Here is a 26,634-nt window from a genome sequence, read left to right on the forward strand (position 1 = left end):
CTTGACAGTCAGAGAATAGATCTCGATAAGGTGCCGACCGAATAACCTCCCCGTCTGACATCAGCTGTTAAAAATTGCCACTAGTTTAGATGATAACACGAACAAAAACTTACAGAGAGACCATTATAGATATGTGTGTGAAAGAGAGACCATAATGGAGTCGAAGACGGGTAGAAAATCGACTTGGTGGGTAACCAAAAGAACAGTCTTGTCTGAAAGAGCGCCCATGACATATTCCTGCATCTCACATATAAGTCAATAGCAACTTAATTTACACAACAGTTTGCTACTAAAATCGTTAAGCACTCTGCAAACCTTGTGATAATGGTGACCCTTACATTGAAGAGGCTGGTTGCTGTATGGGCATCGACGGCGCTGAAAGGGTCATCGAGGAGATAGACATCTGCGTCTTGGTACAGCGCACGAGCAAGCTGAAGGCGCTGCTTCTGACCGCCACTGAGGTTCACTCCCCTCTCCCCGATCTGAGTATCGTCTCCATATGGCAACATCTCGAGGTCCTTCACCAGCGAGCACCTCACGAGTGTTTCCTGGTATCTTTGGCTGTCCATACGACACCCGAAGAGGATATTCTCCTGTACGGTTCCTGTTTGGATCCATGCGTTCTGTGACACATATGCTATTTTCCCGCAGACTTGAACCTGATGAACATTTTACACATGATTGAAGCTATTGTCACATCGATCGTAGCCTTATGAACTGATAAATCTTTTCTTTTCCATTTCATAAACCTAGGTCCTCAACTGAAGATATAAAAATGAAGAGTTGTTACTAAAATGCATTATTACCGTGCCTTGAGTTCTCGGGACCTCTCCGAGTATCGCAGCCAAAAGCGTCGACTTTCCTGACCCAACCTCTCCACAAATGGCAACCTTCTCCCCTGCTTTAACCACCAAATTTACATCCTTCAGATTAAGTTTTGATGGATCTTCGCACCACGAGAACCCGCACGAGTTCATCGCTACCGGGTAACCGATGCCCACAGAGGAGCATTTCTCCTTAGCTCGTCCATTCAGCTCAGGTGCACCTAGAAACTTCTCTATCCGAGTGAAAGCAACCTTAGCCTGCACCACGACTCCAAGAACCTCCGGTATGGCCCGAATGGGGTCCTGCACCAGGCGCAGGGTAGCGATGAAGGTGAAGACGTTGCTGGCATCAAGAGGGATCTCCAGAAAGTAGCATGTCAGAAATGTCGCCGCCGAGACCCAGACAGGCGATGACCAGAAGAGGACGCTGTTGTACGCCCTGCTAAGCTGGAACGCCGACAGCCACCTGTACTCGACCTCCCTCAGCTCCTCAATGGCCTTCCTGAAGTGAGCTTCCCACGCATAGAGCTTCAACACCTTCATGTGCACCAGTGACTCGGACATGGCCTTCAACCTCGCGTCCGTCGCCTCCATCAGCTTGCTCTGGAACCTGTGCTGTAGCTTGGCCAACGGAGCGTTGCAGAGCACGGTGATGACGACGACGACCAGGGACGAGACCATGGCGGCGCCGACCGCGCTGTAAAGGATCGCCAGAGCGATGCAGAGCTGGACGACCGTCGTCCATGTCTGGTGGAACCAGTACGGGAACTCCCCGACCCGGTACGCGTCGACGGTGAGGTAGTTCATGATCTGCCCGGAGGAGTGCGCCATCTTCGCCGAGCTCGATAGCTTCTGCTGCTTCCTGTAGATGGCCGCCGAGAGGAGTGACCTCACCTGGAGCCCTAGCCTCCGCGTGCGGAAGTACCACTGCCTCTGCGACAGCGACTCGCAACATTTGCAGATGAACATGAGCGTGGCCAGCATATAGCCTTCATGCTTGGAATTAGGGGTCACTTTCCCGGTTGACAGGTTGATGAATGCCCTCAGAAGCAGCGGGCCTGTGGACAAGGTGAGCACCTTGAGCAGGGCGAAGAGACCCGAGACCATGATCCCGCACTTGTGATGAGAAGCGATAGCCCAGAGGATTGATGGTGGTGTGCCATCATGTGACGTCTGCTTCTTCTTGTTGTTGGTCAGCTTCTCCAAGAACATCGAGTACTGGCTCTGTGCCCGGTCTGCGGCGCCTAATAGCGGCATGTCTTTGTCGTCGAGGGGCTTCTGGTAGCCCGTCTTCATCAGAGGGTTGAGCCACCAGAATGTCATCTGGCTCAACATACCAGCTCTGGCAAAGGGAGTCACCTTCTGGTGGGTGCTCTCTGAAGATTCATCACTGTCAGCTGTATCAGCAGTCTTCAGTGGCTTGTATAATCCTTCATCTTCATGTCCCTCTTCGTCATGGCTGCTCTGGATGCTGTAGATGAGAAACATAACTGCGCCTGGCAGGGACAGGAGATCCAAGCAGTCCTTAACAGTGACCGTCTTCTCCGCAACAATGGCGACAACCGAGGAACAGGAGACGAACGCCGCATAGACGGTCAGCAAGACCGACCATGACCGAGCGAACGCCGGCCCGAGGAACCGGCTCCCGGCGGAGAAAGCGAAGCCGGCAAGGAGCAAGCTAAATCCCTGGGACAGCGTCACAAACCACCAGTGCGGCAGGTAAGTAGAGGCATCTGGATTGTTGTCGAAGTTGCTCCCCAGCAGCATCCAGAGTCCTAGGACGAGGTGGAACAACCCCAAGCAGCCATTGAACGACACGGCTGCCAGCTGCAGCGGCGAACAGGGCCTGAGAAGCCGCCGGTGTGCAGAGGATGCTCTGCTCTCGGGGAGTCGGACGACGAACCGGGGCAGGAGCGCGAGGGCGAGCGGCACGACGATGCCGGTTTCCACCAGGTGGTTCGCGCAGGTGGAGGCGTCGAATACTTGTCTGAGGACACCCTGGTCGCAACAAGCCGGGCTCCCACACAAGTTCATCAGCGTCACCCAGGAACCTGAAGCATAAATCACGGAGCATTGCGTCGCAGTGAGATTCCCCAGCTCTTGTAGTAGCATTGTAGCAATGCTGATGTAGCTACTACGCAGCAACGTGCATGGGAGGGGTGAGAAAAGTACAGTGCTTACCTGCGAGGGAGCTCATCTGTGCGAGTGTGCGACGACGAACAGATGGATCGAGCAGAGTCCTGCAGCACTGCTTGAAGCTGAAACAGCAGCCGCAAACAGGGCATGGAGTAGAACACTGCACGATTCGATCCCAAGGTTCAGTTCTTTGGTTAGTTTATTATGGTTTTTCCCGGAGCTTTGGCAGTGTGCGCACACGGCATATGCCAAAGAATAACAGAGCCGTTGGTCTCGTGCCTCGGCGTCGCGGGCTTTTTTAATCATGAATGATTTGGGGGGAATCTCCTTGCTACTACTATTACTCAAGCAAAGCATGAAACGCAGATACAGAGAGGAAGGGGGTCTGCCCCATACCCATCTGGCGAATGCCGACGAGCCGGGTAATTCGTAACCAAACTACGAACAAAGAATCCAAGCCAACCAAAACCCGGAGCCAACAGACGAACACATCCAACGCACGAAGGGCATCGCCCGCCGCGGGAGCAACTTGACGAAGGTACCAAATGCAAGAGCAAAGTCTACAAGAGGATCCTAAGCATGGGAGCTTGGAGGAGGTACGGGATAGCCCCCAGAACTAACAACGACCACGATGAGATGCGCCAGCTCTGTTGGCATAGACCATGGATCGGACAGAACCCGAAGGAGCATCGGATGATGCAAGAAGGGAGGACGAGAGAATCACCCAAGCCACGGATCTAAAATCCACACAGCTCCTCCAAGCACCGGGCGGCGGTGACAGAAGGGAGCGCAGGAGCGCCTTGTAGTGCTATCAACTTCAAATTTGGACTCCCTGCTGCATATTACAATGCTGTGACCCATCCAACTAATAATATACTTCTACCATTTACACAAAATTCCAAGTTTACAGTGCAAGCACAATATTAAAAAAGAGCCAGTGCAACCACAAACTCCACAATTTCAAAACGGCTGCATCGCTGAATGATTTGCAGCCAACACTGATGATAAAAGATGTGTGCGTTTTATGATTCATGAATAGAGAATGCCAAAGAAACCTACAGCTTCGAGGAAATACAAGTCAGAAAAGTTGTACGATAACCCAATCAGCCAGGTTACCAACAAGTATGGCAAGCTTTCCTCAGTTCACCGGTACCACAGGACCTGGGGCAGAAGATGGAAATGCAGTTACTCTGAAATCCATAAGATCTCAAAACCAACTCATGGTTCTGGCAGGCATGTGGATAGCTAACTTCCACGCGCCCCGGTGGTCCATGCCTAGTTCTTTGGTGATAGTTGATTTGTTACATCAACAACAACAAAATCATATTTGCAAAAACATCTGGAACATGTGAGCACACGGGGAAGAGAGACAGAGAATGTCCAACTAAACCAAATTTTCATTATATATAATGCACTGTAAAAGACCGTACATGTATTGAGACTGAACTATAGATCATTTGTTTGAGATGAACCTTCTTAAAGACCCCAACGGAAATTTTCTTCTTCTATTAGACCACAAAACTGGACCGACAAAATTTTCAAGACTCTTCCTCTTGGCGGTTTACAAGACCCATGTATTTGTTTCAGTGTCAGGAATCTTCTGTGCACATCAGCCGTTTCTTCAAGGCACAGACTCCAAGCTGTGATCCAGACAAGATTTTGACAGCTTATTCTTTTGTCTTGCCTAAAAAGAATTTCAATTCTCCACTTCTACCTGCATAGAAGCTGAAGACTCCTAGGAATTGACAAAGCTGACTACTTCAGCTAAAGCAAAGGCCCATGCCCGGCAGGGAAACGACTGGGATGAACACCTCTCTTTGATCTTTCAGTGCCATATCGTCTCATTTCGACTGGACCCCAACCAAGAATACCAGCAGAACTGCTAGATTCCTGGGACCTGTTACCATTTGCCATAAATGGAGGAGGTTGATACATCGTTTGGGTGTCAAACTGATTATCCTGATCAGCTCTCCTCCGGCGCTTCCAGGCTTCCGAATTCCCAGTGTTTTCACCATTATTAAGAGGCTCGGGAGTGTGCTGGAAAGACCTTGTTGACCTTTGGTTTCTAGGAGGATGAGGCTGATTTGAAGAACCTCTGTTAGGAGCGGGTGCAAAATTGCCACCATGTGAGGGGCCGACTCCAGCTTCCATTTGGTCCTGACAAACTTTTAAATAGAGATCACACAATTGCTCCCCAGACATATTTGAAAATCTTGCCACATAATTCCATAATCTTGTGGTCATACCTGCAAACAATGCAATTGTTTAGATAGGTATCTTTTGACAGTATATATAAGTTCCGGAAAAAAAATAGGAATATCAATGTTCATGAAAGAATGTCTCTAGAATGTTCATGAATATGAATGTCTCAAGAATGTCTCTAGAATATGGATGATCTGGAAGCACAGGAACGAGTGTGTCTTCGACAATGCAAGACCTTCGGTCGATGGGCTACTGGACAAGATCAAGGACAAGGTCCAATGCTGGGCAAAGGCTGGGGCTCAAGGGCTCAGGGTTGTTTGACCCCATCCTGGGATGTCCACTGATTAGACTGTTGGTTTTGTAAAACTCAAATCCTAGAAGGATTATAATTGTACCCCTATCTTTTCAATGTAATAAAGCGCAAAGGTCCTTTGCGTTTTCTCAAAAAAAAAACAATCAAATTATTCATCACATATGCTTCCTACAAAAAGGTAGGAGCTACCAACACTTACGGGACTGCTTGTACGATTCTACATGTTGGGCAGCGACTTTTCCAATCTTTTCACCGATTATCTGGAGGTACCGGCGAATTCTTGAAAGAACCTGCACACATGCTTATAAGGTTAGAGTGGCAGTAGAGCATTTTAAGAATAGATTGTCAATATCAAGATATAAAGCAGAAACCTTTTCCTTCGGAAGATTTAAACTTGTATTCTGTAACCTATCGAGGCGTTTCAATATGTCCTGCTCTTCATCCAAAGCTTCAGAGCACCATTCCAGCCACTTTTCCTCCTTTTCCAAACGATATTTAATCTGTTCTTCAGACTCTGAAATTTCACCCTCTTCTCTTGCTTCAGCTTCTTCCACCACCTTGCGTTTCTTAATGTCATCTTTGTTCGACTTAATATCCTCTTGTGGTTTTGCATCTTTTTGCCGGCCTTTAAACGATCGAGCACCACCGTTTTCATTATTGACTTTTTGGCTAGCACCTCCTTTGGCTTTTGAGCTCTTTCCACTCAGATTGGCATATTCCTAGAAAAGCAGAATTTTCTTGTCAATGGATTAAATTGTCAAAGTTGGACACATGCAAAAGATACAACTATTGCATATAAAAAAAGATACAGAATTCAAATCAAGCTTTGATTTATATTTTTCAAAAAAAATGGCTGTCAAACAGAAGAACTGATAGTGAAGCAAAAAAAAAGCTCACGAGTTGCTTGAAAAAAAAATCATATCAGTAAGTATGTGTACAGGGATATTGTGAGCAGAATGGTACCACTAATCTTGGTGGAACCAGAAAACTTCAAAAGCATGGATCAGGGCATAAAGAGGTTCAGATGCTAGCTTAACATCAATAATTAATTAATCACATCTGACTCGACATCCAAACATGAGCAAAATAGACAACCTCAACCTTCCGATTTTATATTAGCTCTAGAAAATGCAGATGTGCGCTTCACATACAGAATATGCAACGTAAGATGCACTTGCACATAAACAGCATACAAACAAGCACAACCGCACACACGGAAGAGGATGAAAGGTCAGGGAGAGTACCTTTTGCAGGAGAGCACTAGCACGATTATCCAAATTTGGTGCGCGTGGTAAAAATGTTTCTCTCTCACCAAGTGTTGCTGGTGCAATTTTTGTTGTCAGCCCAAGCTTTGGATCCAATCGTATCTTCTCCCAGTTTCCATAACCATACCAGTGAATTCCAAGCAGCAATCTTGCATCATCAGCTAAAGATATAAAAAGATTTATGAGCTCATATTCTCAAACATTTTTACAGAAGCTAAGTCAAACAGCAATTACTTTCAATCCATCCACAGCTTGCTGACCACTGTGGCTTTTTGTAAGGTGATTGGATCCGGTATTGTCTAACTGGATCTTTGTAACGTGCGATGCGCTTTGCCAAGCATTGAAGCTCTTCAACACGAGCCAACAACTCATAGGCCTTCACTGGTACACCAAAAAAATCCAACACTGTGCCCTATATTTGAAGTACAATGAACTGAACTCAATAAAGGAAGATAACGCACAAGGAAACGACTACATATGGATCGGAGGGAGGACCATTTTCTCTAAGGCATCACAATGAAATATACCTTGATGTCTGTGTTCTCTTTCACAGCTTCCTGACAGCCATCAATGAGCGACTCATACAGCTCAATTTGTGCTTCACATGGAGCCTTTGCTATTGCACCACCAACATCATCCACAATTAAGCCAATTTGGCTTGGATTTCCAAACTTTTTAACCTGAAGTTCACCATGAGAATTAGATAGATGAAGCCGGAGAAAATACGCCAACCACATATATAGCTCCTGAAACAATACAATGCAATCTACAAATTTTGCATACAAATTTCAGAAAACTGAACAGAAAAAACATAGTACTGGTACCAAAACTTGCAGTGACCATGTAATTATACGCACCAATAAAATAAAATTAACCCACAGTTCACATTTATAGTGTAATAAATGCATTGATAACTAAAATTATGACCATTCCATTTAATAACAAGTACTCCCTCCGTAAACTAGTATAAGAGCGTTTAGATCACTACTTTAGTTATCTAAACGCTCTTATATTAGTTTACAGAGGAAGTAACTAAGTAGGAGTTAAAAGACCAAGGTAGCAGGAAAAAAGAGGCAAATATACTTTGATGGTCGCACACTGACACGTTAATAACTAAAATTATCTAGTTGCAGAACATCTCTAATAAAACAAGATGAGAACCTATAATGTAACAGATCTCATGATCATATTGTTATAATAACCGTGGAACTAAGATATATAATGCATACTTCAGGATATGTGCAAATATAATCAGTCAGAGAAGCAGAAGAATCAAATATGCTGGTAGTGGGCGGAGATTACCGCTCGAACAAAGCGGGAGGCATCCTTCTTAGGCATATTTCCAAATGACCAGTTCCGTACTTGAGCGACTGCTCCATCAATAAATGGTAACGAAACCATTGTGTCGACTGTTCTGCTGGAACGCCGCCTTGGCTTTTCTTGTGCGTCAACCGCTCGCCTTTTCCTGCTGCTATTTTTGTCGAGTTGGTGATCCTCCACATAGCTCTTTTTATTCCGTGCAGCACGAGGTGCTAAAGTTTCCTGCAGAACACATTCTATTACTCTCTGGTTAAGTTGATGGCAAGCAAGAACTGAATCAGAAGTCCAAATAAATACCTGACCCATATCTGCGGGATCTGGTTGTATTAGTCTACTCCAGAATGAGGCATCATCCTCACCGCTGGAAAAATTAGCAACCTAACCAAAATACTTAAAACAATTAATAACATATCCAAAATACTAAGAAACATTAATGCACAATAATTTCTGTGCTCTGCATCAGTTTATGGTTGTGCGCTGTCACATGCCTTGAAAGCACTAAGAAGCTCATTTCCTTCTTCCCCTTCAGCAGCCTTTGTTTCAACTTTCTCAGCTCTCTCAAGTATTTCATCAATGTCCATGCTCTCAAGCTTCCTCTTGGTCTCTTCATCAGTCTTCTCTTCTTTGAACAACTCCTCTGCCCCAAACCTCAGTATGGCTGAAAGTTCATTCTGCCAAATGATATGGATTTCATCACTAGAGCAAGAAGAAAGAAATACTCCAAATGTGTCCACTAGTAAGAGACTCAACAATTCAAGGTAAAACGTTTTCCCCACTGAATTTCGCAGATCGGATGTCCATTTTATATACTGTCTAGGGAATGTGTACACTAGGGCAGAAGCCAAATGCATGCTATAATGGAAGTCAATGAACCTGCACTAAGGCTACAAGCTATATCACAACAAAAACAACAATGCAAGTGCATGTAAAACATTAAAGCATAAACAAAATTAAAACATATCTAGTTAACAAGTAACTAAGAGAATTTCTACACCAACATATACTAGACAAGTTGTCATCCAAACTAACCCACGAAAACAAGACAGCTTAGGCAAAATACTACCTTATCAAACATGGAGCCACCCTTTTTGGTTTCTTTCTTCTCGAGCCTGCCCTCAGCATTCAGCTTCTGAATCACCAAGTGATCAAGAACCTGAAATAAATAAGTAAAATAAATTAAACACATCTCATGTATTTTCATTTGAACACTATACGAACACATTCGGTGTCTGCACCATTTTTTTCTTTGCCCGCTCCAATATATCCTCTTCAACACTTTTGCAGGTGACAAAACGATAGATGTTGACAGTATCTTGTTGCCCAATCCTGTGTGCCCTACTCATTGCCTAGCATCACATCAGGATGCACAAAAAAAAAGAGGGAAGATAAGCAAATGTTATTTAACAATTAAAACATCCATAACATCATAGTCACAGATAGATTAGAGGACCTGTAGATCATTTTGAGGATTCCAATCTGAATCAAAAATTATCACTGTATCTGCTGTTGCAAGATTAATACCAAGTCCACCAGCACGTGTAGACAGAAGGAAACAAAAATCATCGCTTCCAGGAGCATTAAAATGTTCCATGGCCTGGTGACGAAGATCCGCTCTTGTACTGCCATCAAGCCTCTGAAACTGGAAGCCTCGAAGGGATAGGTACTCAGAAAGGATGTCCAGCATCCTCACCATCTGGAAAGATGAAAATTCAGAAACCATTTATACATGTATTGTCCGATATACTGATGTTGGCGCTATAAGAACGCGGTTCCTGTAATGGTAACACAATACATTCTGTCCACTGCCAACTAATCCAACTCACATCTGTAAGCTGGTTATTTTCATCAGTTGGATTACATAGTTAATAGAAGAATTGGTGGTTTTATCAGTACCGATACTAGAATAATATATCCAAAACTAATAATAGCTCTGCTAACTAAAACTGAAAAATTACATCATTTGAAAGCAAATAATAAATAACCTGAGAGAATATAAGCACGCGATGATTAGTCTCCCGCAGTCTCAGCAGTAGCTTGTCCAACAAAACTAACTTCCCACTACTCATAACAATACGTTCAACTTTATTGCGATCACCAATGCTATCTCCACCATAACCATGATCAGCACTTTCAAACAAGAATGGATGGTTGCAACACTTTTTTAACTCGACGACAACATTCAAAAGTGAGACCTGCATATATCATGATCCAGCCAGCCAGACAAATTAGTATAAATAGCAACTCAAATATGCTGAACAAGAAGAGCAATTGTTTACAGAATAAACGATGAACATCAAAAAACAAAAAATAATAGTACATGATATCCAAGCAGCTAGAGCTATCTAAAAAAGATTATACTTTGCATATGCAACCCTAGACAGGCTATTACAATTAATTACTCCCTCCGTCCCATAATATAAGAGTGTTTTTGCCACTACACTAGTGACAAAAACGTTCTTATATCATGGGACGGAGGGAGCATATGTAGAATAAGAAAAAATGCCTCTTAAAAACACACAATAACATAGATTCCTAGATAACAAGAGGATGATATTCATAGATTGCCCTTCTTTGGCCGACGCCGTGACACCTGATGATAGACACTTAGTGCTCAGTAATTCCACAGCATAAACACACTAATTGAGTTAAGTTCTGTCTATAAGAGGGGCAATATAATGCACAGAGGGGCCAAGCCTTCCTTTTGATATTGCAACGGATTTTTCAAAGGCCTATTATTTGCTATTTTAAATATACTAACAACCATCCTACCAAGATGTGGTTCTCATAATAATCAAGCATTACATCATTGCTCAATAAACAATGGTCCAAGACCCCTATTTATCAAATGTTTCCCATTTCGCAGATACAGGATCTTCAACATTGGCCAACCTACATGTTAGACTAACATAATGAGCAACCTATGCAAGCAGTTCTGTGAAGTGGCGGTTCTTCACAAAATATATCGAAACAAACCCATTTGTTTAACACTTTAACAGCACAAACTGACAGAAAAACGAATTGTTGATACCAACTGGATAAATAAATAAACTGATAAAAAAATTACACTCATGAATTAATACCTGATTCCCACGAACTCCTTTATTCAGATTCTGAAAATTTCGCTCTAGAATCCACTTGTAATATCTAGCAAAAAAATAAAAAAGGTTCATTTCAAGGAGGAATGAAATGCATTATTGAACTTATAAGTTAATACGAGAACATACTGTTTCTGTAGGGGAGACATTTCGATACGAAGAATTCGCTCAATTTTTGGAGGTAGAGACTTCTCGACATCTTTTATAACTCGCCTTAAAATATGGGGCCTCAATTCCATGTGAAGATTTGCAAGCTACAAAAAGATCAAAACAAAGAGAGTTAATGATTATCAAATAGTATAGGACAATTGTGAATACAATCCAGGTCAATACAAAACCATCATTCACAAATTAATACCTCAGTTTCATTAAACGAACTCAAATTTTTGTATCTCTCAACAAAAGTATCCTTGCTGTTAAATTTGACTGGATCAAGGAAATGAAGTAGTGCCCTGCAAACAAAAAAACAGGAGAAAACTATGAGCATACTTGGAACCTGAATTTTGCGCACATGGTTGTACGCAAACTATGTATTTTCTCTTTTTCATCCACTTCAAGAAGTTGATTTTCTAAATAAAATAATCATGAGTAGTCATAATATGACATGCACTTCCAAATATGATGAAAAAATAACATGCGTCTTGCACCAAAAAAAAGACATATTCTGCACCTGCAAAATCATATTATTCACCATGCAGGCTGAATCAGTTTTTTTTGTGCTGGATGCATGGTCATATTTTTATCACAAACTTTAGACCTGTGCATTTTATACTACGATGAACATCCATGTTTCTTCTCAAAAAAGTTGAACTATTTTGCCATTTCACTTCTGAATTACACACTCACATATTGCAGTATCAAATTACAAGTACCTAGCAACAATGCAAACATATATTAAAAAAAATGTCTAGCTCAAGTCTGCATAAGAAAAGGACATACCACAGCTCTTCAACACTGTTCTGCAAAGGGGTCCCAGTTATTAGCAGCTTATTTTTGGTGCTGAACTCCTGAGAGAACAAATACAGTTTTATCTTTTTGCGGTAATTACCCAATACATAGGCTGTTACATTTAGTTCAAGAGAATATCCGTACCAAAAGAGCAATATACAGTGATGCTTCAGAATTCTTCAAACGGTGGGCTTCATCAACCATAAGATAATTCCATTTGATTTTTGAAAGGACGGCTTTGTCCTTAAGTATCACCTCATAAGTAGTAATCAAAGTATGGAATTTTACATGCCGCCCACCCTTCTTATTTGTAAAAAACTCATGCTGCTGACACATCTGCCGCCAATGGATTAGGAAGAATGTCAAGCACAATGCAAGGTGAACACAACTCGTTAGGAAGTGTGGAACTAAGAACATGCCCTTTAAAAAAGCATATTTATTGGTAATTGACACTTTTGAATGCAAAGTCCAGAAAATAGAAAGAAAAGCAGGAACCAAATGAGCAAACAAAGTAACATAGCCTAAAAACAACCTGGCAGATATATATAAACATAGTAGCCAAAACATGATGTGCAACGGTTCTAAATTATGCAGAGCTCTGATCTGCTCAAGATCCATGATTAGCAAACGGATTCATCCCACACACGATGTGATATATGCCGCAACAAAGATGAATTATACCATTCATGAAGCTCGGTATAGTAAAAGGATATACTCATCTTCTGCAGAAGTCTGCAAATATAAGTTTCAGTAGGTTCTAAAAAGCTAGTGATAGCTCCACTATCCCATTTTAGGATCCTAACAGTAAACAAGGCGCTAAAACTGTGATTTTGAAATAATTAGAGACATTATAGATTTTGGGGTCCTCCCTACGAAAACCAGGATTAAGTGTTGGTTCCCTAAATTTTCGCTGTAAACACTGACCATTTTTACCCACTTATTAATTTCTCTTTGCTTGTTTCTAAAGCATGGAAGAAAATTAAGATCGTGTGCTACACTCAATACTGAGTACGTCTGATTTTTACCATGGTGTCCAAATCACCAAGGTACATACTTTGCGACTTGAAAATGAAATTGTAAAAGAAAAAATGTTCTAGGTAACCACTAGGTAGTAGATGCCCCTTTGCTGCTGTGATTCTGCCTTAGGCCTTGTTCGGTTAAACCTCTCCTGAAGGGGATTGGAGAGGTTTTGAGGGGATTGAGTGAGATTTTGACTTGTATGGGATTTAATCCACCCCAATCCACTTCAATCCCCTTCAATTTTGTTGGAACCGAACAAGCCCTTAATCAGCAGATCGAGCACCACGGACTACCTGGTCATTTACTTATGTGCATGGAACCACGTAAGCTAAATTAATTGTTACAAAGAAGATAGGATTGACGAGCATGTGTTCTTGGTATTTAAAATATTTAAACTATGCTCAGCAGCAACCTGTAGGTCCCTGCTGTTGTCCATTAACAAATTGTGCTCCTTACAAATAATTATGTGCAGCTACTAATCAAAAGAAGCGCTCACAACTGCTTAGGATTGAGGATAAAAGAAGAAGAACAAAGGTTGTATGAAAACAGTGTCTAAAACAAAGTGTGCACCACAATCACAGTGTTCAGTGAGCCCATCGGATGGCAAACTAGCAGAATAGCAAAGCTCGGTACCTTCAAAGTGGAACAACTGACAAGTACATGACCAGCAACACAATGCAAGAAAAGCTTGCTCAAACAAATAACAATAAGCTCCTTTCAAGTTTACATAATATAGGAGTTTAAAGGACAACCAGTATGTTTTATAACCAGCAGCAACTTAAATAATTACATGAATTGACGGTATGTGATAATGTTTACATTCAACAATTAGAAACATTAGGTGTCATAAATAAAAAAGGGTTGCCAACATATGAAAACGGCATTTAGTTGCATGCAAACCTCAAAAGAAGCAAGACATGTAAGAAATTTACTGAGCTTTACCTCTCTGCTAGCACGATTTCCGACATAAATTACAACATTCATGTCAGGTAGCCACTTCCGAAATTCTTTTGCCCAATTTGACAATGTTGAGAGCGGCACCACGACAAGAAACGGGCCATTAATTTCTTGAGCATTCTGCAAGATACATACCAAGTATTGTTAATCAGTAAAAAGATCCTGGTACCATGCAAAACAAGGATCATGTGAAAAAATTACATGAAGGAAGCCAAGCATGGAAACTGATTGAATGGTTTTTCCCAGACCCATCTCATCGGCAAGAATAACGTTAGTATCATTTCTCCACCTGTTTTACAAATGAATCAATGAGCATGGATTGGCAAGCAACGTGCTTTTGTTATGCATATCTATAGATTTTACATACCCATTAACGAGAAAGTTTAGGCCTTCAAGCTGATAATCGCGAAGTTTACCTCCTTTTAGCCATTCTGGTTGATCATCAAGCCTTCTCAAACTAGCTGAGTAACATAAACTTAGTATTAGATGAAGTTCAAGAATAGTGATACAGCAACGCAAGGAAACGGATAACTCAAGACCAGACCATGGATCGCCTAAGTACAAGTACATAATTCAACAATGTCAATTTGTGATGGTGCTCAGGAAGTCAAAATCCACAAAAGAAATGCAAAGTCTAAATAGATAGCATTCATTGCATCACATGACACAGTACCTATAAATATTTGGTAACTTATGGGAAACAAGGTGGAAATGCCATTTTACAATGAATATATCTCTAAAATTATTTATGCTTTCTAGGTCAACAAGGGAGAAAATTTCCAATCCACAGGGAAGACACTAGTCCTCAAAGCCAAAAAAAACTATCAAGTTCAGTCATCAAGTATGCAAGCACAGATTATGCATAGAAACGCTACCTTTGCTTTTCTTCCTTTGGAAATCAACTGTTTTCCCCAGTATGGCAGTGGCAACTTCACGGGCCTGTTGTTTAGTGTAAACCCAATTAACATACAAACTTATGTAGCTATGAAATACCGGTGGATTAGATACATAGAATGCCTACCCTGTATTCATCTATTGCTTCTTGAGCAAATTCAATATCTGTATCTTTTTCCCTGCAAGGCAACAGATAATGTGGGCAACATGAATACAACAGAAAAGCATGGATACAGCTGTACAGGGTCAACCAAAGAATTTAACATATCCATAGACATTCCATTCAATGGGTCAGCGCAAATAAACATCCACATGCAAAGTATTATCATAGCTACGAAAATGACTAACCCAGAATCAAGTCATAAAAATTACCAGGTCGATTCTGCGTAAGGAAGTCCCTGCCATTTGACTAAATATTCTGGCACCACAACATCCCCATCCACTTTGGTTGCCCTATCAGCAAATACCCGTTCAACCTGGAGATTGATACTTAAGACAGAGTACAAATACAAAAATAAGTCTGTTTATTAATAGCCTAAAGTTGGGATTAATGTGAAACCTGGCTATATTGCTTAATAAGGTCCAACTCCATTTCCTTGCCGACATCATGCACCTCAACCTGATAGATGAAGAGGCATAGAGTTGATGAATAAATATATCAAATAGTCGACATTTTGTTCAAGACTAGAAATATTAAACACTTCAGTCATTTATGAACCACATAATACAGATCTCGATATTTATAAAAATGCAGTGACATGCTATCCATTAATTGTTACTCCTTCTGTTCCAAAATATAAGGTGTGTTACTTTTCCCATAAGTAAAATGTATCTACATTTGACCAAGTTTATAGCAAAATATATCAACATCTACAATACTAAATAAATAAAATACAAAAATATACTTCATGACGAATCTAATGATAAGGATCTGGTATTGTAGACGTTGATATTTTTCTCTACAAACTTGGTTGAAGTTATAGAAGTACTTTTTGAAAAAAAATAATACACCTTATATTTTGGAACGGAGGGTGTACTTGATAGTAGTTAACATATCATGGTGAATATTATTTTCCTAAGCATGCACATACATTTCTCTTCCACTCTTCAAGACAAATGTTTGGTTACTATTTATTGTCTGGATATGCAGTACAACTGACAGTTACCGTGCTTTGCTTCTTGTCAAAGAGTTAAAACGCAAAAGTGCAAAAGCCAAAAGTTTTTTGTTACCTCTTCGCGCGATAGTGACCTCTTGTACCTCTGCTCCTCGGACACTCTTTTCATGTAGTTTAGAACTTTTTTAAATCCACTAACCTGTCATTTTAAAGGTAAAGTGAACACACATCTAAAGAAATAGGCTAAAGAGATAAAACACAAACAGCAAATATTACAAACAGAAATTGTAAGCAGAAGATATCCAGGTGAGCTCTTACACTACGAAGCTCGGATAATGTCTTCCACTGACAATGTAAGTAAGACTGCCCTTTCCATTTTATGTAGAACTCTACATCATCCCATTGTTGATCAAAATCTAATGGCATGCTCATAACAGTAGGTTGAGTCGATTGACCATTCCTCAGTGCATCCTCAGCGACACCCTTTGGCTGATACCAAATGACCCTTTCAATTGTTTCTCCATCTTCTTCATCTTGATCCTCCTTCAAGAGCTAGATACATTGGAAATATGTTAGTGATCTGAGATCAAATTTTATAAAGGTGCACACAGCATACATAAAATAGATTTATAAACAGTTAATGCCAACTAATAGTGGGGTAACCCTTAAGGAAGGACTGAAACAAAAAGGATATCGCAAAAGTGAAGACATTTTGTAGTCACCAACTACTCTACTCCAGCACATGGAAAAAGTAAGAATTTCATCTAATTTAAACCTCAGACATATCGGTGACATAAATAATTTGATACATAATTCAAACTGAACTCTAACCTTTTGTTGTTTAGTTGACTTCTCCTCACTATCGTCACTGTCACTTTCAGCATATGAGATATTTCTCTGTGTCCTCCTCCTCCCCGAAGTTCGGGATTCATTATGGGAATTGACATTTGAGAAAACATCATTATGGCCCACAGTTTTCAGATGCAACCTGACAGGTTTTTTCGGTCGATGACTAAAATCAGGACTGTTGGGTGCATCTGAGTCTTTTCCTGAAGAATATTCTTCGTCTGTGAAAGATACACCTCGTTTGCGTGGAGCCTGCATAGGAAGCTTTTTTCGCTGGGAAGTTTTAGTTCCTCCGACCTTAAGTCGTTTCGATTGCCTCCTACTATCAATAAAATCATCATCATCATCCGAGAGCTCAAGCTCATCATCTTCTTCTTCTTCGCCTGAGTTCTCACTGTCCACAAGCTTCTCCTGAAATTCGAGTTTCACAAGGTCAGCTTAAATAATAACAAACAAAAAGGTCATATAGCTAAACTGGAATACTAATAAAAGAACAGTGTGAAAGCTATCATGACCACAAACCACAAAAAAAACAGCATTACAGAAGAAGAAAATCTACACCTGTTGAATGAATTCAAAATTTCCAACAAAAAACCCTAAAGACTAAACTGATTAAGAAAAGCATGACTAGAGGAGCAAGAATATGCATGTGTCCTCGTATGTTCACAGTACACAAGGAATATACACCCCAGAACATTGCTACAATGATGTGCTATTAGCCATAATGTCACCCCAGAACATTGCTACAATGATGTGCTATTAGCCATAATGTCACCCAAGAAAATGCGAAGTACATGAACTGCAACCATGACATTCAACTACAGAAATGTATTGAATTGAACAACTCAAGGATTTGGTTAGAAGTTTATGAATGAATGCATTAATGCAGCTGCCACGGGCAACTGTCTTCTATTATTACTTTCTTTAAAAACATGAAAGACAAAAGCATATGCTTCTTCCAAGCTTCCGTGCATTTCCACCATATTTGGTTCTTGTTTATACCATAGACCCTGATTCGCAATTCGCTTGGTTCGGGATTCAGGATTCGCTACATCTGTGCCGATCGGATTCAATGGAGGGTACACATCTCTAATTTGCGAATTGGAGAAGGGGTTCGTGAACCCGGCGATTATGATTCGCCACCTCTATTATACAGTGTACTTTTCTCTTTATGGGGATGTACGGACTAGGTGGGCCACATATCTAATTATACATCTGATCCATACGTAATAAAAGGAACAGCCCATTAGGCCCACCAGAGAATGGAAACCTAACCTGCTGGGTTCACATCCTGACGTCCTAGTCCTTGTGACCCCAGCCGCCACACACGCACACATCTTTCTTCTACCTCGCTTCAGGCACGCATCTTTCCTCTGTTCTAATGCTAGTTCGTCTCCACCTTAATACAGGCCCCCCTCCCTGCTCTCTCCCGTGCCGCTCGTGCTCTGGTGGATGGAGGAGAGGAGCCTGCAGGCATGTATCGCCACAGCACATGAGGAGCTGCGACGGGCCAACAGCCATGTCTCCACCACCGCCGTCACCTGGACAGCCCTGGCAACAGAGGAGCTGCGGTAGCATCTAGCCCGTAATGGATGCTGAATCGATGGGTTCACTTGAGATCCACGAATCGGGAGGAAACTTGAGATCAGTTCTAGTTCGGCGAATCGGGCAGTGATTTCCGATCTGGATCGAACCCCGATCTGGATCTGGATCTGGATCGAAGTTCAAGGCCTCACCCAGCGAATCCGGTAACTCTGGTTTAAACATGACTCTATTTACTGTAGTTCTTCTGTCTCCAAATTTCTCAAAGAATACTTATTTGATCTTCAGGTTATAATTTGGAGTACTTTTATGTATTTCCTCTTTTGAAAAATCGATCGATTTTGTGCAAGTTGGATCAGCTAGGGCACTCTTTTCACCATGCCAATTAAACAGATGCTGGTCAGTTCATCTTCACAAAATAAATTATAAACCATACAACTTAGAAGTTAGCGGCAGTGTCATGTAGTTCTAAAAAACATCGGCAACAAACTTCCACTGCACCAGCTAACCTAAACAATAACATGTAGCATAATGTGTAGACAATACAATAAATTGCTGAAGTTACACGTGCGATAATAAAAATTCCAGTTGGTAAATGACCTTAACAGCAGCCTTGTCGGTTTCACTGTCTGGCTCAAAATCCACATCATCTGGATCATCTTCTGCAAAAAAGGAAGAAACAAATTTTGAGTCAACAATGAGCTGGACCATCTTCTGCGGATGGAGAAAATTAGCAAATGCAACAGAAAATTTGGCTGAGAACAAGGCTGCACGTATAAATATTACCATCTGCGTCATCGTCGTCATCGTCGTCATTGTCATTCTCATCATTATACGCATCGTCATCGTCGTCATAAGCACTGCCCTTTGTCGACTTCTTTTGTCTTGAGGGTACAGATTTTGATGCGACCCCAGAAGTGGAACAGCTTGGGTGGCTCATCCCACGACGATTCAATGAATCACTCTGCTCCTCTCTGTCCTGCTCATAATAGTCATCAGAGAGCATTTCCTCAGCGGGCACATCCCCGTGCCCTCTGTTTAGCTCATCATCCTCTCCACTACCATCCATGTCATCATGTGAGCTAGCCGCAGACCCGTCTTCCATTCCCCTATCACTATTTGATGGTTCTTCCCCTTCCATGGATCTGCAGTCCTTCAAAAAGTTTGTACCCCATGGGCCAGAAGGGCCACCTACTCTCTGAGCATTCTGCCCTGATTTAATCTCAGAAGGGTTCAGACCTGACTGGCCAGCTTCGTATTGCTCCTCCTCACTGTGGTAGGCATCATCAGCCTTCTCATTCAAGTTCAACTGGCCTGAGTTCAAGTCGGCGTCCCTATCCCTGACTGACTCATACGCGCCTTCGTCATCAGCCTTCTCGTTCAAGTTGTACCCTCCCGAATCAGCCCTGCTCCCAGAATTACTGAAGAATGCCATCACAATTTATGACAACACAACATGAAGAAACTGGGAGCGCTTCAGCAGTCTATTGCTCCCTGCAGTTTATAAAATGAAGCTAATTTAGAACCTCAGTTGGGTAGCTCATGGCCAAAGTCTGATGCCCTAAACAAGCATCGGAACTCGGATGCTATTGTTTTAGTAAGCTATTGCTAGGGGTTGGTCGTTTTGTAAGCACCAAATGAACCAAACTATGGCGGGGAAGAAACAAGTGTGCGGAGCTCTAATCGAAATAGAGCAGTGGAAGGCAGCGCAGCAAGGCGCTGAGCAGCCTCGAGCGCGCGAGCTTCGAATTGGATTCCGAAACCCTAAATCCCGACCGATTCGCGCGCCGCCCGATAGATCGGCGCCGGCGGCAGCCAGATCGAGCCGGCCACGGCGCGGATCGGGTGCGGGGCGCACGAACCGGTGTGCGGGATGCGTGCCCACGCCTTGTAACCAAAAAAAACTTCACAAATCCCCTCCAAAACCCGCGAGGGGCAGCGAGGAGACCCACCTCGTGCCGCGGCGTGCGAGGAGGAGGCCGCGCGCCGTGGTCTTCCCGGCAGGACGCGGAGGTTTGGACCGCGAGGAGGCGGGGGGTGGCCCGACGGGGACGGTTATCGCCAGATGCGATCGCCGGCGCCGGCTGCCGCGCGGGGGGCGCGGCGGTCGGGCGGGGCAGCGGAAACACCCGTGCGATTTATTCAAAAGTGGGAACACGGCGGATTGCTGGGGATTTTTTGCCGTGTTTCGGTGATTTTTCCGGGGAGAAAATCGGATCGGAGGCGGGGGAGGTGGGGTGCTAGGCTGCGGCGATCACCGGAGAGGCGCGGGCGGCGAGGGGTCGCGCGGGCGCCGCGGCGGCGGCGGCGGCGGCGCGGAGAGAGAGGGGGGTGGTTATCTATCACGAGACGGGGGTAAGGGAGATTAGAGGGGCAGATAAGTTTTTTCCTCTCTCTTCTCTCCTCTCTGCTGCGTTTGCGTTTTTGTTTGGAGATGGCCGCCGTGCGTGGGGCCAATCGGGCAGCGACGCGTAGTCCGTGGGAGGGGTGATGGGGCCCAGGAGTGGTGGACCGCCTTGTCAGTGTCTGCGGGGGAGGCGGGATGCGCGTGTGTGTGGGGTTGCGTGTGTTAGTGCAGCGCTGCCGTCCGTGCGAACTGTTGATGGCCTTTCTGCGCCATGGCCCATGGGCACGCACGGAGTTGGAAGGAGTTTTTCCTTGTTGGGTAGGCATACGTGGATGTGCTAGGGTAGGGCTTCCACTTATGTACCTAGTCCTCCCCTACTTTTTGATCCCCTAGGGTTTTCTAGGGTTTCACCATCCTCCAGCGACTTCGTCGGAGTCCACCAAAATCCTCACGTTCGGCGAGAGTTCTCCCCGACGGGCAGGAGTCTTGTAGGTTAGGGGCGTTATCTGGGCGTGTTGCATGGGAGAACCACCGCTCCTTGATGGCGGCGACGGAGGGGGTAGACGAAAGGAGGTAGAAGCGGGTGAACTAGGGAAGGAAGCTGATGAAGATGCAGGAAAGACATCGGCAACAGATCATGGGAAGGGAGTGTCGGGTGAAGGAGAAGGAAGTGGAGGCAAGGGTCATAAGGAAGAGGAATGGGTGGATCATGCATGGGGGCAATCCCAAACCTTGAAGACGGATTGAGGGCCTCAACTTGTACCGGAAAAAAGAGGCTGACCTTGGTTTTAAGAGGAACTTGATGATTTAATCAAAGAAGTCGGATGACTAGCAATCTTTAGGGTCCATACCATTCTCTTGTTTAGACACTCCGTGTTGTTCAACACGATGTGTACGACCTGGTCGTCAGCCCAGCAGATCGCGTTTAGAACAATGGGTGCAAATTTGTTCATAGTTCAGTTTAGATGTTTGGGGGATTGGAAGAGGGTGATGGATGGCGGTTTGAGTCTATTCTGTAATGCGGTTGTGTTAATTCAACAGTGTGATGGTTTTAGCAATGTTAATGATTATAAGTTAGACAAAAATCGATTTTGGGCTAGAGTCCAAGGATGTTCCCGGTGGTTTGATGAGGAAGAAAGAGCTAGCGGAGAGAGTAACAAGGAAAGTGGGGGAACCTCTAATTACCATTGAGTTGACGAGGGTATCATCAACACCTCGAAATATTTGAGAGCAAGAGTTTTTCTGGATGTTCAAGTTCCTTTGTTTAGATTTGTGCTTATAACCTTAGAGGGGAAGAAAAAGTATTCGGTGTTATATGAAAAACTTTCAAACTTTTGTTATTTTTGTGTCCTAATGCGACATGTGGTCAAAGAGTGTGGAGATGGAATTCATGATCCAAGTAAATTTGAATGGGGTGAGTGGCTAATGTGAAGTTTTACGGTCTAGAAATGGGGCGGAATCAGGAAAGGGCGGAGGAAGGGTTGGAGGTGAGAGAGGCAGCCGAAGTGCAAGTGGCGGAGGAGGAAGGGGGAGGAGAAGGTGCGTGAAATCCAAATGATGTTGATCTAGACACAAACAATAGGCATAACTCAAATTTCTTGGCATGGGATGCCCGATCAGGAAGTGAAATTATGCCAAGGGGTCCACAAAAGCGTTTGGTAAGCAAGATGGTGTTGTTAATTCTTTGGGCAGTTGGTTGTTCCTTTAGGTACTATTTCGGGTAAGGTACTACAGATTGAGGGTCCCATTCAGTTTTACCAGATGACAATGTCACAACCATACTAGGGAAGGGGTCGATAGTAAAGGGAAGAAGATGGGGGGAGGAGAAGGGAGAGATGCTAACGAGCTTACAAAGGAGGCGGGCTCCCAAGAGGATGGTTGCCAAGGTCAATGAGAATATTAATTATGATGGAACTACCGCGGGATTGGCGATTTCGAGATGATTCATGAGCTCCGTGAGCTCATTCGGGAGAGTGTGCTATAGGTGATATGTATTGTGGAGACTCGGTTGTCCAGACAAAGGGTGGAGGGCTTGACGGTGATATTGGGCTTTGAAGGTGGCTTTGTTGTAGCGAGTGGTAGAAGGAGTGGGGTATTGGAGTGTTTTTAGCGTCATGATCTAAAAAAAATGCGTGAAGAATTTTTCTCAGTACCACATTGATGCTAGCAGAAACGGGGAAGGAAGACTAGAGGTTGACTTTGTTTTATGGAGAGGCAAAATACTTGGGACATTATGACAAGATTGAGGGAAGAATCAACTTTGTCGTGGGTATGTATAGGAAACTTTAGTGAGGTTATGCGCTGAGAGAAGCAAATGGGACCAAATGAGAGGGATGTTGTGCAAATGACAGGCTTACGAGAAGTGGTAGATATCTGTGGTTTAAATGATATTGGTTGCAATGGGCTAGATTGAACCTTTGAAAAAAAGATCAACATTACTATTAAAGGGGAGTTGGTCGTCGTACATTCGCCTCCACCTCCATCTCGCCCTATCTCCTCCCTCTTTTAATCAATAATTATCACTGGCCAAACACACGCATAGCCATACATAATAAACCTACCAAATTAGTTGCCAAAATAATATGCTCAACCGTACATAGCACGTTCATACCTACCAAATCAACCAAATCGATTAGTTGCCAAAATATTTTATAATAAAAAAATTTGTGTTGATATTTTATACTAAATTATTGTAAAGCCTTCATGCACGCATCACTACACATTGGCCAAAAAAATATCACCTGAAACAAGATCTTGCCCGTATTTTGTTCCTACGAAGTTGTGTCGTGTAATTGGAATCCCAACTTACGTGCTTTGCACGTATGGGAGTACTGGTGCTCTGCAAATTTAGTAGATACAGTAGAGTAGTTGCACTAGTAGAGTTGGAGGAGTAGTATAGTGGTAGTAAAAACGAGTACGGAGTGGTCCTACTCTATCAACACGAGTCCCATCTGACAACAAATTTCTTGGCGTCCGTGCTACAACTAGTTCTTCTCCCTTATCGTTTATCTCTTATAATTCTAACTCAGCTGATGTGCGGCGGGCGGGACGGTGATTTGCTGATAGTCGGTTTGCTCGACTATGGTCCCACATGATAGTGAAAATGCTAGACAACACATGTTCCCTATCTTGAGCGGCGTGCGAACCGACCGTGGAGTACTCCCGGCCCTGTGGGGGTGCGATGCGAACGTGACAGGCTTTTTGTTTTGAACTTGTAGAAATTATAACATTTGGTTTTGTGATATGTCTCCAACGTATCTATAATTTTTTATTGTTCCATGCTATTGTATTATTTGTTTTGGGTGTTCTCCAGTGGATGTCTTCCTTTTTGGCTAAAGCGCCAGTGGCAACATACCCATTCAGCTCTTCTTCTGTAACTCGGGATTGAACCCAGTTGCAGGAATAAAAAGACTTGGCCATTTATCTGATAGCCTAAAAGAAGGTTTGTGCCAGTTTAAAGATTCATGATTAATCCGTTAAAGGTTAAGAGGCAGAAAGTGTTGGGGCATGCATAAGTGTTAAATCGGAGATTGACATCATCAAGTTGCAAAGATGAGCAATTGGCGGTTTAAGAGGGGACTAATGGTACCTGGTGGGTTATTATTTTCTGAGTTAAACCGCTTACACAGATATTGAAAGGATAGATCTGAAGATGGAAAATTTGCGAAGTGCTGAAAAAAAGGTTTCACGGACTAATCTTATAATTTTGGATCTACCGCATGACAGGAAATGAAAATATATTCAGGCCTAAATATTGGTGCTTGAGCAGTTCATATGAGCCAGACTAGATTTTTCACTCAAGAAAAGAGGTGTTCTGATAATGAAAAAGGAGCTACACTATTACCGCACAAGGAAGGTAACAAAGTTGGATCAAATATTAGGGCTATGGTGAAGAACAGTGCCGAACCTCCATGAACTCGCACAAACCCTAATGAGATCTACGGAGGAGGAAGAAGAAAGGACTTACCAAGGTTGCTGGGGCGGCAGAGGTGCGCGAGTGAGGTCTGGACCAAATCAGGTTGATGCAGTGACCAAGGGTGACGCAGAGGAGAGAGTCGACGACGGCGGCTGGGCTTGAGAAGAACACGTCGCGAGGAAGACGACGAAAACAAAGAGGCGAAGGGGGAAAGTGAAAAGGACCCCTGGCCCTATTTATAAGGCGAATGGATAGGTGGCATGCGCGGGAATCGAGGAGCTCAAAATTGGAGATGTAACAGGGCCGACGCCTCGATTGTCGGAGTTTCATTAAAAATGAAGGTTCATATATGGTTTTGGATTTGTATAGAATTAATGACAGGTGACGTCATGGCGAGTTATCATGATCTCAGAAGATGATGTCACGGCGAGTTACAAGTCTTCGTGAAGGTAATGGAGAAGGAATTTTCTAAAGTGTTGAAGATTGACATGAACAAGTTCAAATCAACCTGGGGCCTAATGTTGGGGATATAACTATTGAGTATAAACCACCCAGGTGGGGCCGGGTTATGCTCATGATGGTTTACCAGTATTGAAGCCCATGAAGACACAGAAGATGGCGTCTCATGAAGGAGACTTGATAAGGAGGCCCAAAACCCAAAGGCGGATTAGGGCCCATAAATGTAAACCGCCATAGGTGTATGACTTTTATTGTAAGATAGGAAAGAGTAGAGACCGAGCCGGACACGTCTATAAGCCAGCAAGGACTCTATGAACCGCCGGGCGTCAACCTGTGTATATAAAGGGACGACCCGGCGGCGGTTTAGGGACATGAAACAAATAGATCGAGAGCCAGGTTAAGCGTATTCGCTCCCTGGTCATCGAAATCCTAGCAATATCACCTCAAATTGGATTAGGCCTTTACCTTCACCACAAGGGGCCGAACCAGTATAAATTCCTCGTGTCCTTTGTCCTAATTAACCCCTTTAAGCTAATCTCGTTGCGATGGCTCCACGACTAAGTCCTCACACTAGGACATCCGCCGTGACAATTCCACTACAGTTGCTCTATGAACCGCCATCTTCATATCTTCTTGGACCTTATCGGTCCTCTTCATCTATAAGCCACCAGTGACATGACCTAGCCCCTCCCGGGCGGGTCATACTAGGAGTTATATCCCCAACATTAGGCCCCAGGTTGATTTGAACTTGTTCACATCAATCTTCATTATCCGCTTTAACATAAATTTCCATTGTCATTTCCTTACCAAATCATTGTAACCCGCCATCACATAGCAGAACCACTGTAAGCCGCCATGACATCATGCGCATTAACTCTGCACAAGGCCTATGACACCTCAACGGATCTTTATCTTAATGAACTTCCCGAAAATCGAGGCATCCGTCTTGCTAGCATAATCATTCTGCCCCCTCAATTCTCGCGCCTGTCATCTTATCTTTTCCTTATAAATAGGGACATGGATCCTTCCTTTCACTTTTTACCCTTGCCCCTCATCTTTGTCTTCCTCCTTGCGACGCCTTTGCAAAGTTGAGCTCCGCCGCCACCGTCTTCCTCCAACATCATCAGCTCCGGTCGCTGCATCGACCTGACCAGACCAGAGAAACGCGGCGCTCCTCCGCTGTTCATCAGCATCAACAGGTACCCATTCTGCTTTGCATCAGATATGTGATAACCTACAAGTATAGGGGATCGCAACAATTTTCGAGGGTAGAGTATTCAACCCAAATTTATAGATTCGGCACAAGGGGAGCCAAAGAATATTTGAAGGTATTAGCAGCTGAGTTGTCAATTCAACCACACCTGGAGATTAATTATATGCAGCAAAGTGATCGGTAGCAAAGTAGTTTGATAGTTTTGATAGTAGTAACATCAGC

At 43.3% G+C, this 26,634-nt stretch overlaps 2 protein-coding genes across 3 annotated transcripts in view; both read right to left on the minus strand.

Annotated features, from left to right (window-relative positions):
* Positions 1-3,021, minus strand: part of LOC125535169 (ABC transporter C family member 10-like) — a 28,380-nt gene extending 25,359 nt beyond the window's left edge. Inside the window, exons 1-5 of the mRNA XM_048698216.1 lie at positions 3,006-3,021; positions 807-2,875; positions 339-659; positions 151-237; positions 7-64 (exon numbers count right to left, since the gene is read on the minus strand). Of these exons, the coding sequence (XP_048554173.1) occupies positions 7-64; positions 151-237; positions 339-659; positions 807-2,875; positions 3,006-3,021 (2,551 nt within the window). The remainder of the gene's footprint in view (positions 1-6; positions 65-150; positions 238-338; positions 660-806; positions 2,876-3,005) is intronic.
* Positions 3,022-4,337: 1,316 nt separating this feature from the next.
* Positions 4,338-20,873, minus strand: LOC125535945 (protein CHROMATIN REMODELING 5). Of its 2 annotated transcripts, none has more exons than XM_048699027.1 (31): positions 20,736-20,873; positions 19,264-19,971; positions 19,078-19,139; positions 16,921-17,346; positions 16,408-16,641; positions 16,205-16,288; positions 15,534-15,593; positions 15,347-15,450; positions 15,102-15,153; positions 14,956-15,019; positions 14,448-14,541; positions 14,282-14,369; positions 14,066-14,200; positions 12,248-12,439; positions 12,095-12,162; positions 11,514-11,607; positions 11,285-11,409; positions 11,141-11,204; positions 10,043-10,252; positions 9,511-9,753; positions 9,296-9,406; positions 9,124-9,213; positions 8,549-8,731; positions 8,358-8,438; positions 8,043-8,282; positions 7,268-7,420; positions 6,975-7,152; positions 6,720-6,901; positions 5,847-6,194; positions 5,675-5,765; positions 4,338-5,206 (listed from the first exon to the last, which is right to left on the minus strand). In XM_048699027.1, the coding sequence occupies exons 2-31, from the start codon at positions 19,910-19,912 to the stop codon at positions 4,725-4,727; spliced, it is 5,187 nt and encodes a 1,728-aa protein (XP_048554984.1). In that variant the 5' UTR covers positions 19,913-19,971; positions 20,736-20,873; the 3' UTR covers positions 4,338-4,724. The 2 variants fall into 2 exon arrangements, with proteins under 2 accessions (XP_048554984.1, XP_048554983.1); XM_048699026.1 differs by having other exon boundaries at positions 20,430-20,868.
* Between the last annotated feature and the right edge of the window lie 5,761 nt (positions 20,874-26,634).

This window comes from Triticum urartu, chromosome 2, assembly GCF_003073215.2.
Source record: "Triticum urartu cultivar G1812 chromosome 2, Tu2.1, whole genome shotgun sequence".
Taxonomy (NCBI): Eukaryota; Viridiplantae; Streptophyta; class Magnoliopsida; order Poales; family Poaceae; genus Triticum; species Triticum urartu.